At 30.6% G+C, this 14,485-nt stretch overlaps 1 protein-coding gene across 1 annotated transcript in view; it reads right to left on the reverse strand.

The window, feature by feature from the left end:
- U4-U6-60K (U4-U6 small nuclear riboprotein factor 60K) overlaps positions 1-13,799 on the reverse strand; it is a 37,950-nt gene extending 24,151 nt beyond the window's left edge. The window contains exons 1-4 of the mRNA XM_075365781.1: positions 13,539-13,799; positions 11,628-11,866; positions 4,194-4,398; positions 866-996 (exon numbers count right to left, since the gene is read on the reverse strand). Of these exons, the coding sequence (XP_075221896.1) occupies positions 866-996; positions 4,194-4,398; positions 11,628-11,847 (556 nt within the window). The 5' untranslated portion in view covers positions 11,848-11,866; positions 13,539-13,799. The remainder of the gene's footprint in view (positions 1-865; positions 997-4,193; positions 4,399-11,627; positions 11,867-13,538) is intronic.
- Between the last annotated feature and the right edge of the window lie 686 nt (positions 13,800-14,485).

A 14,485-nucleotide genomic window follows, 5' to 3' on the forward strand; every position in this document is an offset into this window, starting at 1 on the left:
TTCAAAAAAGAATCTGATTTTCATTTACATTAAATAAGTATTTTTCTGATAAATGTAGCAACATACCATTTCTAAATAAAATTCAAATTTTTCTTACATTTCTTTGTTTTATTCAACTTATCTTACACCAATTTATTCAAATTTTAAATTCTGTACAAGTTTTATGTGTTTATTACCCACTTAACAAAGTTACTGTACATGAAACATAAAAAACAAAATTACATAAAAACCAATAAATTGGAGTTTTTTACATCAATTTATTGGTTTTCATTTTAGATTCTCAAAACTACCATACCTATTTTAATCGATTTTTCAGGTCAATAACCATATGAAAGAAAACACTAATCCTTCCCCTTAACTAACAACCTGAAAATTTCAGTATGACCTCAATTTACTAGGATAGCTGAAATCCGTGCAAAAGCTTTCATTAGCCGTATCTTGCAAACAAAGCATTTCAGGACATATGTTTATATGAACTTTTTTATTATTTTCATGAATAGAATAGGTTTTGAATGTCCTAGAGAAGAACTTTGTGATACACCCTGCATATAAAATTTGCTCAAATATTTAACACCTGAATTTTGATTTATTTTTTTAAACGTAATATTTCCATGTGTTTAATTAGTATTATTTCATGTGTTTATATTTTAAATAATGAATCTAGACTTTAATAACATCTACTTTTCATTAATAGTGTAATTTGTGATACTGCTCTGATCTTATAGTTTCCCCTGATCCATCCATGCAAATGGTAAGGAAGCTCTTTTCTTAACCATGCAGTAACATATTAAATCACTTCTTACACGATCTATAATGTATTAGTATACCCAAGTTCGAATAAAAAATTTATTTATTTTTTTTTTACCAGCAATCCAAAGTCTTGCTTCTCGTAATGAATCGGAGCCTTCATGATACCAGGTTGTCTCTTGATCTTTTTCTTGTTGTAATCTTTCTTCTTCTTCTTCTTGTTTCCTCTGAATAGCATCCTCACCTAATCTGAAATAAAAGAATTTTTTTTTTTTTTAAATATAATGTTTAAACACAGCAAGAAATATGTTTTCAGAAATAAATATTGATACAATAAAAAAATATACCTCACAGTAGGGTAGCTTGTAATATAAATTTACCTTGCTAAGAAATCAAGATTTAAATTGAAGTTATTAGGAATATATCACAGGAAAGAGAAGAAGGAATAAGTAAAGGAGGACAGGAAGTAAGGTGCATAAGGTTTACTGATGACACACATGCACGTCAAATATTGTTAACCACCACAGAGATGGGAATGAAAAAGTATGGAATGAAAATAAATATAGCCAAAACAAAAAAAATCATTCACAACTGGAGGAAATTTAATTAAACTGGTTTTAATTGATGTTTGCAATGTAATGTTTGGACCCTCAGCTGCAAATCAGATCAGATTAATTCTCTTTCAAATGATACGATTAGTCATCAAATTGAAACTCTATCCAAAAATACTGAATACCAGTTAATAAAAAGTATTAAACAATCAGCAATGTTTGCCATCCACATCAACAAATCATGTGATATTTCTAAAAAAGCTATTTTGCTCTGCTACATACATTACACTGACTTTATGAAGAAATTAAAGAAGAATTAATATTTTGCAAAGATTTGGATTCCCACATGACAATCAGAAATTTTTTATTCATTCAATTCGTGATTAATAACCATTCCTTAAAGTGGAAAAATTGTAATGATCTGTGTACTGATGGACCAACAAATATGAGTGAGAAACATTGTGGAGTAACAAAAAGGATTCAAGAAATTGCTTCTCCTGACATATCACTACCACACTGCACAATACATCGCCAGCACTTAGCAGCCAGCAATATATCACCTGAATTAAACTATGTTCTCCTGGAATCGACAAAAATTGTTTTGTAAAGAAAAGTGATCTTAACTCTCAATTATTTGTCAAGAGGTAGGAGCAGAACACCAACATCTCTTACTTCATGCAGAAGTAAGATGGCTGTTGTGAGAAAAAGAGCTAACCAGATTTTACGAATTAAGGATAAAATGAGATATTTTTGGTAGAAAAACAATCTCGGTTATCAAAATGTTTTTCCAATATGTATTGGATAGCGAAACTGGCATATTTAAGTGACATAAATTCTTACATAAACGACTTAAATTAAAATTTGCAGGGAAGTATGACAATTGCATTTAATTTATTTAACAAAACTGATGCACTTACAAAAAAAATAATCCTGATGCATTTAATTTTTATTATGATTTTATTACTACACAAAAGGAATTAATAGTTGATAATCTGAATGTAGTAATTTACAATCATTATATGATGGATTTAAAAAATATTTCCCTACAAACATAAACTTACAGGAGATGAATTTATGGATCCTTTTATTGAGAATTAATTGCAATAATATAAATTTAGGTAATGAAAACCAAGAACGTCTCTTGGAACTCAGTTCAGACATAACATTAAAAAACAAATTTTCAACTATGAATTAATTAAATTTTGGATTGCAATAAAAAAATGAATATCCAAATTTACATAACAAAGCCATGAAAATGCTACTTGTGTCTGCTACCATGTGTGAAACAGGATTCTCAGCTATGACACTTATTAAATCTAAAACAAGAAATCGTTTATCAATAAATTCATCTCTTCGGTAGGTTTAAGTAATTTACAACCAGACACTAAAACAATTGTGCAAAATGAACAACAAATTTCTCACTAACTTTCATTATTTACAATTAGTTTGTAATATTTGTTTGTAGTTCCTATTTTTAAATAAAACAACCTACATTTATTTTCTGATTTTCATTTATAAATTGTTTTGTTGTTTACAGATAGAAATGATACTAATTAATATTATGTATATGTAAATTTAATTACTAATAAAATAAAAATATAATTATAAGAATTTTTTTTTTGCTCATCAAAAAATCTAAGTTGAGGGTCTGCCGGTCCCTGTATATTTTTCTATAATTTTACCAGTCCACCATAAAAAAAAGGTTGAGAAACATTGGTGTAAGGGACCTGCCTCCAGACAGAACACTAGATAATAACCTGAGAAAATCTAAATCTTTTTTTAACGCTTCTTAAGAATAGTAAATTATGAAAAACTTGTACTTTCCATATATTCATGATAAAATAATTTTAAAACAAGTAAAATAATGTAGGTAATGAAGCTATAATAAAAGTTATTTTTTTCAATAAACTATCATTCAAAAGTAGATACTGTTTTCTATCTAAAAATTACTCTTATTCACTATTTTTTTGTCTTGTGCTATATCTTCTTTAAAAACTAAAAATGTTATTTTTACCTGGCTTTTATCTGTTCTGTGAAGTTACATATTCATTTTTAAAAAAAATTATAGAATATCAAATTTTATATTAACCTTTTCGGTACTTGTTTGTTATTGCATCACTACTTTTCTTTATTTTTTTAGATGCATTAAATAAAAAATATGTCTGTTAGCGAATGTAGGTTACTTGTTTAGATTCCGTGTACTGATGAATCGTATGTATATCAACATAACCTACACTCTCTAACTTTGTTAATTAATATTGAATAGCATATAATATACATATATGGCTATGTTTGGGAAGGTTATGGTGACATACATACGATTTGTCAGTATATGGTGTCAACATAATATTAAGTGTTTTGTTATTTTTATTTTTAATTAAAAAATATACTTTTTCCACCTTAAATAAATGTTATTATTTATTTCCTCATGAAATCTGAAGAAGGTGTATCAAAAAAGTGAAAAAAAGTGTCGGTGTAATAACAAACAAGTATCACCTTTTCTAAGCATTAGAGAAGGTATAAGATTATTAAGGTAGGTATAAGATTAATTCATGTAGAATTTACGGTGAATTTGAAATTAATTTTAACTAAATCACTTTTCTTATTACTGTAGAATATTACAATTTTGATAATTAAAAAAAGACCATATTTAAACTTAAAATTCCAATTCCTTTTCTTAACATTTTATGCTACAATATTATAAAATTTTCTTCCAAATTACTCTAATGGTACGGTTTACTTATGATAGCATTATTGAACAGTCAAATTAAATTCTTGTTTATTAGTTTCAATTATCATATCATTCACATACTTGGAATTAAATTCTATATAAGAATCTATTCAAGTTTAATTTATTCATTTTGTCAAATACAGCCACTAATAAAAAAAAAATACCTTGATAGTAAATCTCTTAAGCGACTTCGTCTCTCAGCAGGACCTTCACCAAAGAGACAAACTGGTTCACCTAGTTGCCGTAGATTTCGCTTAACTTCCGAATCATCAGTTGAAACATTGACATGCCGTGCTTTTTTCCGTCTTTCAAATTCTTCTAATAATGCCTGTTTATCACGAGATACTTCCTCTTCTAGGTCCATATACTCTACAAAAACAATTTACACAAAATCAATTACAAGAAAAAATCTAAATCAAAATGAATTTTCTACATTAATAAACACAATATCTGTGCCACTGTGTAAAAAGTAACATAAATCTGAGTTATATTAATTGATTAAAATTAACTTATTCTTATCTAACAAATTCATTAAAAAATTTAATCTGCAAAATAAAAATGCCGGTTCCACCAACATACAATTTAGCCCACTTTTTTAAGGTAAAGAATAAATAGTTATTTATTATTTTGGCAGACTCAGTAACTAAACTAATGGAAAATAAAAGTAGGACTTAATTTCAATTCTGTTGTACGAGCACCAAACAGCATCATCCAATATGGCCGAGTTCTCTAAGTGAACTAAAACACTTTAAAATATTGATCTAATAATCCAACAAAATATAATGTATCAAATGTTACCAGGAGTATCTGATTAAAATCCTGTCTGTATTTGCAATTTTAATGGTAGTTAAAATTTTTAGTTTCTTTATTTTTAAATAAACTCCTCATTATTCACAGATTGTTCATCTAATACAGTACACAAAAAAAATTAGATATGTTCATCTAATACAGTACACAAAAAAAATTAGATAAAACAAATGTTTACACCAGAAATCAGCTTAACTAAAAATAACAAGCAAGTTAGTAAGTAATAAATGAAACTTCTTATCTGATATGTATTCCAAAACATATTATAGAATAGATTTATTAAATTTCCAAAAGTACTTTTGCGAACTACTCACATCATCAGTTGGTGATGTTATGGTTGGTCAATCATGACATTACATATCGATTAACAGTGTGTGGTTAAGGTTAATATGTTTATATAAAGTATTTGAACTTTCAACAAAAAAAATATATATATATACAAACATATAACAAGTAGTGAGTTATTCCTAATCAACGCCCAGCGAAATCTACAAAAGATAAATTGATGAAATTTGTGTATGAGTAATCCTTATGGTGTAAGTGTACACTAAGAAAGGATTTTTTGAAATTCTGAGTTTAAAGGTTAAAAATGGAGTAACAATGAAATTTACTATTTTTATTTAATTTCTTGGAAGAAATGTAGAGATCACCTTGATTTTTGGTGAACATTATCTTCATGTGAATATTTAAAATCAAAGTTTAGTTTTTCTGAAATTTGACCTTGAAGAAGGTAAAAAAATTTTTGAACAATGATGGTTAATTTTCCCATTTTCAACTACAATAATTGAGATACTGAGTAGATTTTGACTTACAAATACTCTTCAGATAAATATCAAAAAACAATTTTTGGGTTTTATTGCCTTTTGATTTTTTTTAATTTGAGACAGTTTACAGTGAGGCTCAACCAACACAGCCCCTGCCACTGTTACTGTATGTGTGACATGATTAGCTGCACTGGCCTCCGGTTAAAAAAAACATAAAATAAAACTAAAAAACATAAGTAAAAAAAAAATAAAATTGATGGGACATGCAAGTAACCAAACAAAGCCGTGATGGGATTGTTAGTATATACATATGTAAATATATATATATATATATATATATAAATAAATCTGGGCATAATGTTTGGCATCAGACTATGTAACTTTTTTCCAAAACAACAACTTTAACAAAAGTCAGACTGAGCCAACATCAGGTGCGCCTGGATATTCCTGAATAAATAGGAGAAATTTGTCCAGTGAACTAAATCTAAACAAATTTCACACCATTTATCATCAAATCACAACTACAGTTGAACCTCAGGACCTAGTCCAACCACAGGTGACCTCTTGACAGTCAATCATGAAAGGTCTTTTAAGGAATACTTCATCGGCTGAACCAAGCTACACCAGAGTTCAGAGAAGGCAGCATTCGGGTACGTAAGAAATATTGTATATAAGTCCATTCTTTTCATTATGTTGTTCACAAACTTTTCCACAAAAATAGTTGAAAAGAAAAAATGAGAAACAAAGTTCCTCATTGTGATTATTGGATTTGCTAAGAACCATGTAAAATACTTTTTTACCCATATGAAGGATGGGTAACCAGCTATACTGATTATTTCAGAGAGGTAATCGGCTAAAACTGGTATTTCAACTCTTAGATGAGGGCCGAATATTCAGAAACCTACATCACTCAACGTTTCGAGTCTTGTATTGACCAAACTGTTACTATGAAGAAATTACAATACACTGATAGATTTTATAAATTTAACAGGCTTTATTTGTTATTTATCAGTATTATTCTCAAAAGCATGAAGATAATGAACACAGAGAGGGTCCAGTGGCCAGAGGTCCCTGGCTAGAAAAAAAGGATGAGTGAAGCAAGTCCTGACCGGCTAGTAAATTAATAATGTAAATGAGATATATTAAAAAAATAAAATATTAAATCTCTTTAATAGTTTCCATTTTCCATAACTGCATCCAGCATTTGAACTTTTTCTTCCTCTTCCTTTTTTTCCACTTACCAAACCCTCCATTGCATTCACTATAAACATTTTCTTCTCATACAATGCCCCAGCCAGTATTTTTTTGCTGTCACTTATATTTAACATTCTCCTGCTTTCTTTTATTCTTTCTAATACCGTATCATTAGTTACATGATCTTGCCACCTAACATTAATCATTCTACGCCACACCCACATCTCAAATGCTTTAATTCCCATTCTATCTATCTTCCTCAATGTCCATGTTTCAGCTCCTTACAGCATGACACTCTAAATATAACATCTTGCCAATTTCTTTCTTAAATTCCAGCTCAATTTTCCACACAACAGTTCTCTCCTCTTATTAAATGCTTCCTTATTCCTAGGTATCCTTTTTTAACCTCTGTGATACAAGTTAGATCTTCAGTTATAATACTGTCCAAGTATTTAAATCTCTCCACATGCTCTAATACTTTATCTCTCACTCTGACCTACACCTTGATCTTAGCCAAGAGGCTGAAAAGCGATTCACTCTGACCTCAACCTTCTCCACTTTTTCACTTGTTATTAGGCAATTTGTTTTCTTTTTACTTATTCTCATTCCTTGATTTTCGCAAGATTCATTTAAATAAATAAGCATCTCAATTAGCTTTGTTTCACTCTGCTACCACCACCATATCATCAATAAATTGTACACATTCTACATTCTTTCCTCAGAGAGACACTCCTCTTTTGCCATTAAAGCAATCTGTAATTATCTCTTCTAGATACATACAACAGCATAAAAGACATGCAGCACTCTTGCCTAATTCCTCTTCTAGTCTCTATCCTTTCTGTCGTCTCATCTACCACTTAAAATTTTATTATCTGGTTACAGTTGAGATCTTTTATCAGGCATCTCTTTCCAGTCAACTCTCTTCTTTTTCAATTAAAATTAATTTACCCCATCATACTCTGTTGAAGACCTTCTCCAGATTAACAAATGCAATATACACTTTCCATCTTTTATCCATACATCTCTCCCCTATCATACTTAGCAAAAAATTATACGGCACTTCTAATTCCACCTGCCGTTCTAAAGCCTCTTCACCAAATCTCCTACCCAATATCAGCCTCTAATTTTTTGTAAAGCCTCTTGTTTAAAACTCAAAACTTTTACTAGTGGCATTATCTTTGCCCTCCTCTATGAATCATGAGACCTTGCCGTTGGTGAGGGGGCTTGAGTGCTCAGGGATACAGAGTAGCTGGACCGAAGGTGCAACCATATCAGAGAGGTATCTGTTGAGAGCCAGACTAAGGAATGAATCCTGAAAGAGGGCAGCAGCTCTTTCAGTAGTTGTTAGGGGCGTGAATCACAATGACTTAATGGCCATATCAACATCACTCAGTCCTCTGAGTACTGCGCAGCTGAAAGCAATGGAAAACTACAGCTGTTTTTTTTTCCAAGAAAATGTGGCTCTCTGCATTTTCACATAACAATAATGGAGGCGCCTTCCTTGGTAAAATATTCCGAAGGTAAAATAGTCCCCCGTTCAGATCTCCGGGTGGGGACTACTAAGGAAGGGGTCACCAGAAAACTAAAATGTTAGAAGATTAAAAAAGGTTGGTAGGGTAGAAAATTTAAAAAGGGAAATGAATAGGGTAAATGTGGATATAGTAGGAATTAGTGAGGTTCAGTGGGAAGAGGAAGGCGACCTTTGGTCAGGTGATTTTAGAGTAATTAACTCAGCGTCAAATAATGGGCAGGCAGGAGTAGGTTTCGTGATGAACAAGAAGATAGGGAGGAGAGTGGAGTATTTCAAGACGCATAGCGATAGAATCATTGTAATAAGGATAAAATCAAAACCTACACCGACAACGATTGTTAACGTCTATATGCCTACAAGCGCCCATGATGATGATGAGGTAGAGTGTGTATACGAAGAGATTGATGAAGCAATTAAACACGTAAAAGGAGATGAAAATTTAATAATAGTTGGAGATTGGAATGCAAGCATTGGAAAAGGCAAGGAAGGAAATATAGTGGGTGAATACGGGCTGGGCAAAAGGAATGAAAGAGGGGACCGACTTATAGACTTTTGCACGAAGTATAATTTAGTAATTGCCAACACCCAATTTAAAAATCAAAATAGAAGAATATACACTTGGAAAAAGCCAGGCGATACTGCAAGGTATCAGACAGATTATATCATGGTTAAGCAAAGATTTAGAAATCAACTCCTTGACTGCAAAACTTACCATGGAGCAGACATTGATAGCGACCATAATTTGGTGATAATGAAATGTAGATTGGGGTTTAAAAACCTAAAGAAAAGGTGTCAGATGAATCGGTGGAATTTAGAGAAGCTTGAGGAAGAGGAGGTAAAGAAGATTTTTGAGGAGGACATCGCAAGAGGTCTGAGTAAAAAAGATAAGGTAGAAAATGTAGAAGAAGAATGGGAGAATGTTAAAAAGGAAATTATTAAATCAGCAGAAGCAAATTTAGGCGGAATAAAGAGAACTGGTAGAAAACCTTGGGTTTCAGACGATATATCGCAGCTGATGGATGTACGTAGAAAATATAAGAATGCTAGTGATGAAGAAAAGTAAAAGGAACTATAGACAATTAAGAAATACTATAAACAGGAAGTGCAAACTAGCGAAAGAAGAGTGGATTAAAGAAAAGTGTTCAGAAGTGGAAAGAGAAATGAACATTGGTAAATAGATGGAACATATAGCAAAGTTAAGGAAAATTTTGGGGTACATAAATTAAAATCTAAATAATGTATTAAACAAAGATGGTACACCAATATATAATAGGAAAGGTAAAGTCGATAGATGGGTGGAATATATTGAAGAGTTATATGGAAGAAATGAGTTAGAAAATGGTGTTATAGAGGAAGAAGAGGAAGTTGAGGAGGATGAAATGGGAGAAACAATACTGAGATCTGAATTTAAGAGAGCATTAAAAGATTTAAATGGCAGAAAGGCTCCTGGAATAGACGGAATACCTGTAGAATTACTGCGCAGTGCAGGTGAGGAAGCGATTGATAGATTATACAAACTGGTGTGTAATATTTATGAAAAAGGGGAATTCCCGTCAGACTTCGAAAAAAGTGTTATAGTCATGATACCAAAGAAAGCAGGGGCAGATAAATGTGAAGAATACAGAACAATTAGTTTAACTAGTCATGCATCAAAAATCTTAACTAGAATTCTATACAGAAGAATTGAGAGGAGAGTGGAGGAAGTGTTAGGAGAAGACCAATTTGGTTTCAGGAAAAGTATAGGGACAAGGGAAGCAATTTTAGGCCTCAGATTAATAGTAGAAGGAAGATTAAAGAAAAACAAACCAACATACTTGGCGTTTATAGACCTAGAAAAGGCATTCGATAACGTAGACTGAAATAAAATGTTCAGCATTTTAAAAAAATTAGGGTTCAAATACAGAGATAGAAGAACAATTGCTAACATGTACAGGAACCAAACAGCAACAGTAACAATTGAAGAACATAAGAAAGAAGCCGTAATATAAGAAAGGGAGTCCGACAAGGATGTTCCCTATCTCCGTTACTTTTTAATCTTTACATGGAACTAGCAGTTAATGATGTTAAAGAACAATTTAGATTCGGAGTAACAGTACAAGGTGAAAAGATAAAGATGCTACGATTTGCTGATGATATAGTAATTCTAGCCGAAAGTAAAAAGGATTTAGAAGCAACAATGAACGGCATAGATGAAGTCCTACGCAAGAACTATCGCATGAAAATAAACAAGGACAAAACAAAAGTAATTTAATGTAGTAGAAATAACAAAGATGGACCACTGAATGTGAAAATAGGAGGAGAAAAGATTATGGAGGTAGAAGAATTTTGTTATTTGGGAAGTAGAATTACTAAAGATGGACGAAGCAGGAGCGATATAAAATGCCGAATAGCACAAGCTAAACGGGCCTTCAGTAAGAAATATAATTTGTTTACATCAAAAATTAATTTAAATGTCAGGAAAAGATTTTTGAAAGTGTATGTTTGGAGTGTCACTTTATATGGAAGTGAAACTTGGACAATCGGAGTATCTGAGAAGAAAAAAATAGAAGCTTTTGAAATGTGGTGCTATAGGAGAATGTTAAAAATCAGATGGGTGGATAAAGTGACAAATGAAGAGGTATTGCGGCAAATAGATGAAGAAAGAAGCATTTGGAAAAATATAGTTAAAAGAAGAGACAGACTTATAGGCCACATACTAAGGCATCCTGGAATAGTCGCTTTAATATTGGAAGGACAGGTAGAAGGGAAAAATTGTGTAGGCAGGCCACGTTTGGAATATGTAAAACAAATTGTTAGGGATGTAGGATGTAGAGGGTATAATGAAATGAAACGACTAGCACTAGATAGGGAATCTTGGAGAGCTGCATCAAACCAGTCAAATGACTGAAGACAAAAAAAATAAATTATCTTTGCTGCATGAGACATTATGCTATGTTCTTTTGAAATAGTAGTCCTGTGTTCTTCACATTTTCAAGTTCCTAGGCCACTTCCTTTCTTCATATATTGCATTGCACAAATTTAGTAATAACATCTCTCTTTTTTCTTTAAAAGCCTTACAACAGTTCAATTGGTATGTCATCACATCCTTCAGCTTTTCCTCTTTTCATCATTCTAATAGCCTCTTCTACTTTACTTCTTAATATACTGTAATTTTCTCAAGGGATGGGAGAGATTAGACTAGTAAAAGATTTGATAAGGATGAATTTATACTAATAACAATCATAAATAATAAAATTTGAAGGAAAAAAGGGTCAATTTATATGGCAAAAAATAAATAAATAACACACAAAAAATAAACTTACCTTCAGAAATATTAATATTTCCTCCAGCAACAGGCTGCTCTGCAGTCGGTGGTCCATTTTCTTCACTGTTCCTCTCTGGTGAAGAATCTGCTGAGGTAGTAGATGCTGTAGTTGTAGCTGCAGCTGCAGCATTTAATCGTTGTCTTTCTTGCTCTTCAATTGATCCATAATGAATTGTTTTTTGTTTCTTAACATAAACAATCTCTTCGTCATCTGACATGATTGTTATTTTTATAAACCTGAAATAAAAACTATTAATCATACACAAGGAAAATTTTTAAGTTCTTAAACTTAAACAATTTTATTAAAATAAAAATTGTTTTATTGTATATTTTTTATAGTTTTTTTTATTGTATATAGCATGTGTTTAAATCACAAAAATTACAGTAATATGAAATGATAAATTTTTTATGTTTTTTACGTACAAAATCATGCGTGCATGATTACATACATTTACTATAAATGCATTCATTTTATTATGAATAGAACGTTTTATTTATTAATAAAATCAGTGAATTCACTTTAATGGCAGAACAAGAAGAGATTACTTTCATCTTCCTACTTAATTTTATTTTATAATGATACATCTGATGGTATCCCAACCATCAGTTCTTAATAGAAAATACTAATTTTTTTAAATTGCATGTGCTTGTAAAGAAAAATTCAATTTAAGTAAAAAGGCATATTATTTAGTCAAACTATTTTATGTAACTGGATTATTTTATCAGTGTTTTTTGTAAACAGTATAGCAAATATGATAAATCTATGTAATCATTTCTCTGTTAATTTAAATAAAATATTTCCTTTACAGTCTGCTTGTGAAATCATTAGCTCATGATTATTTGAATTCAAAAACATGTGTTGATGGAATTCACAGAAAATTTATTTAAATGTCAATAAATCATTTTAAAATGTTAAATTATAATTATCTAAAAAAATTAATTTGGCTTGTATAAACTACCTGGAACATTCCATCCCAGAGCGCTTTTTTTCTTGTCTATCCTGTCTGCTTGACCACAAGCAGATGAGACCCTCTTAGAGGGTGATTTTCAAAGGATTCAATGAATAAATTTGGATTTTGTAAAATAAAATCTAATATTTGTAACTTTCAAACAATACAAATGAGCTCACAAAGTTTTAAAAATTAAATACAGAGACTAAGCCTGTTTGAAAAAGGCACCCAAGAACTTAAATAAACAAGAAATAATTTATAGTGCCGTTGAAATTAGGAAAGATAAAAATCCAAATTATTGCAATTTTTCTGGTACTGTAACTAACAATACAAAGTAGACGAGTATGTCAAGTCAACTACTGTGAACACAATGATAATTTAAATTGAGCATTAAATGCATAATTTATAGAAAAATTCCCATTTAAAACTGATCATATGTGAATTAGAAACAAACTCACAAAACACATATTAAGACATGTAAATGAAATCTGATTTAATAAATTGATGATTCATAAAATTCAAGAGAATAAACAAGGGCACTCAAACTAAGATTATGTTTGTTCTAAATATATATAAGTCTTTAAGGTTAAAGATTATTAATCAAATACTAGCCCGTTCCTTCCAGTAAATATCATAAATAAACTCTTTGATATATTAACTAAAAACGCCAGTAAACAAAAAAAAAAAATTTCGTGTATCTGAAATCGTATATAGTGATTTTAATTTTGGGGGGCTGAATTCAAAACTGTGTTTTAAGATACATACGATTTATTTACCAATAAATGAATAATCACTGTGAAATCAATATTTAAAAAAAAATTATTATTTACATGCATTCATTTAAAATTTGGTTAAATAAACTAATTTTTTATTTCTTCAAACACACATAAATCGAAATACATTAATACAACTTTAAAATAACACTTTCTAAAAGGTTTAAATCATTGGAATAGTCTTACCTTTAATTTCTAAAATATACCGACACTTCTTCGGTTGTACGTTTGATCAGTTTGAACTCTAAAGAAACGTTGTACAGCACAGCAATGTTGAGATTGAGTACCACTACATAAGTTAGATTACATAAACCAAACAAAATGAACAGAAGTCAGATACTGAAACTACATAATAAAGCTATGAGAAATTATCAAATTAGCGTACCAAATACCTCTTAAGATACATACACGGACTTGCAGCATATAACTAGATCAAAGATAAACGACGCTAAGTTGATATATCGAATTACTATATATCGAAATCTGTACGATAACAACGAGAATATCGAACAACACCGCTAACTGTACAAAACAACGAGTGGTATTTTAAAGAAAACATGTATCAACACTAGCAATGAAAAATATGCCCTATTTGCTGGTACACCATTCACATTGGGGGAAAAACATGTAGGTTTTCTTGTTAATTTCAATTTACTTTGCTTAAAATAAAAATTATTTAAAAAAATTGTATTTACGGTAAACCAAGAAAATTACGTTGGCCACTTTTATATATGTATAAAATTACAAATTTGCACCACACGGAAATGCATGTATTATTTATATAAACAGAGATAAGAAATATTTTACGAAAATCTTAAACAAGAAAAAGAATAATAAGGCGTAGGAAGGTGTTCGTATTATCATTTTTTAATCTTTATTGCTGTTTGAATCTTCTTCAGAAGGGACTTGCTACTACGGCCCTTCAGAAAGTACTTGGTGGTACCGGTTGGAACGTACCAACCGGTCTACCTTCATTTCTGTCAAAGGTCTTAGAAATTCGGCTTTTCTTGAATTTCTTCACAACCAGATAATTTGGAGTAAGGTTTCAGGTACATAAATCCAGGCACAACAAAGTGAGACTAGGTTGTTTTAGTACCGGTGGCTTTTCTTGAATTTCTTCACAACCAGATAAT

The sequence above is a fragment of the Lycorma delicatula genome, chromosome 5, assembly GCF_047948215.1.
Source record: "Lycorma delicatula isolate Av1 chromosome 5, ASM4794821v1, whole genome shotgun sequence".
Classification (NCBI taxonomy): domain Eukaryota; kingdom Metazoa; phylum Arthropoda; class Insecta; order Hemiptera; family Fulgoridae; genus Lycorma; species Lycorma delicatula.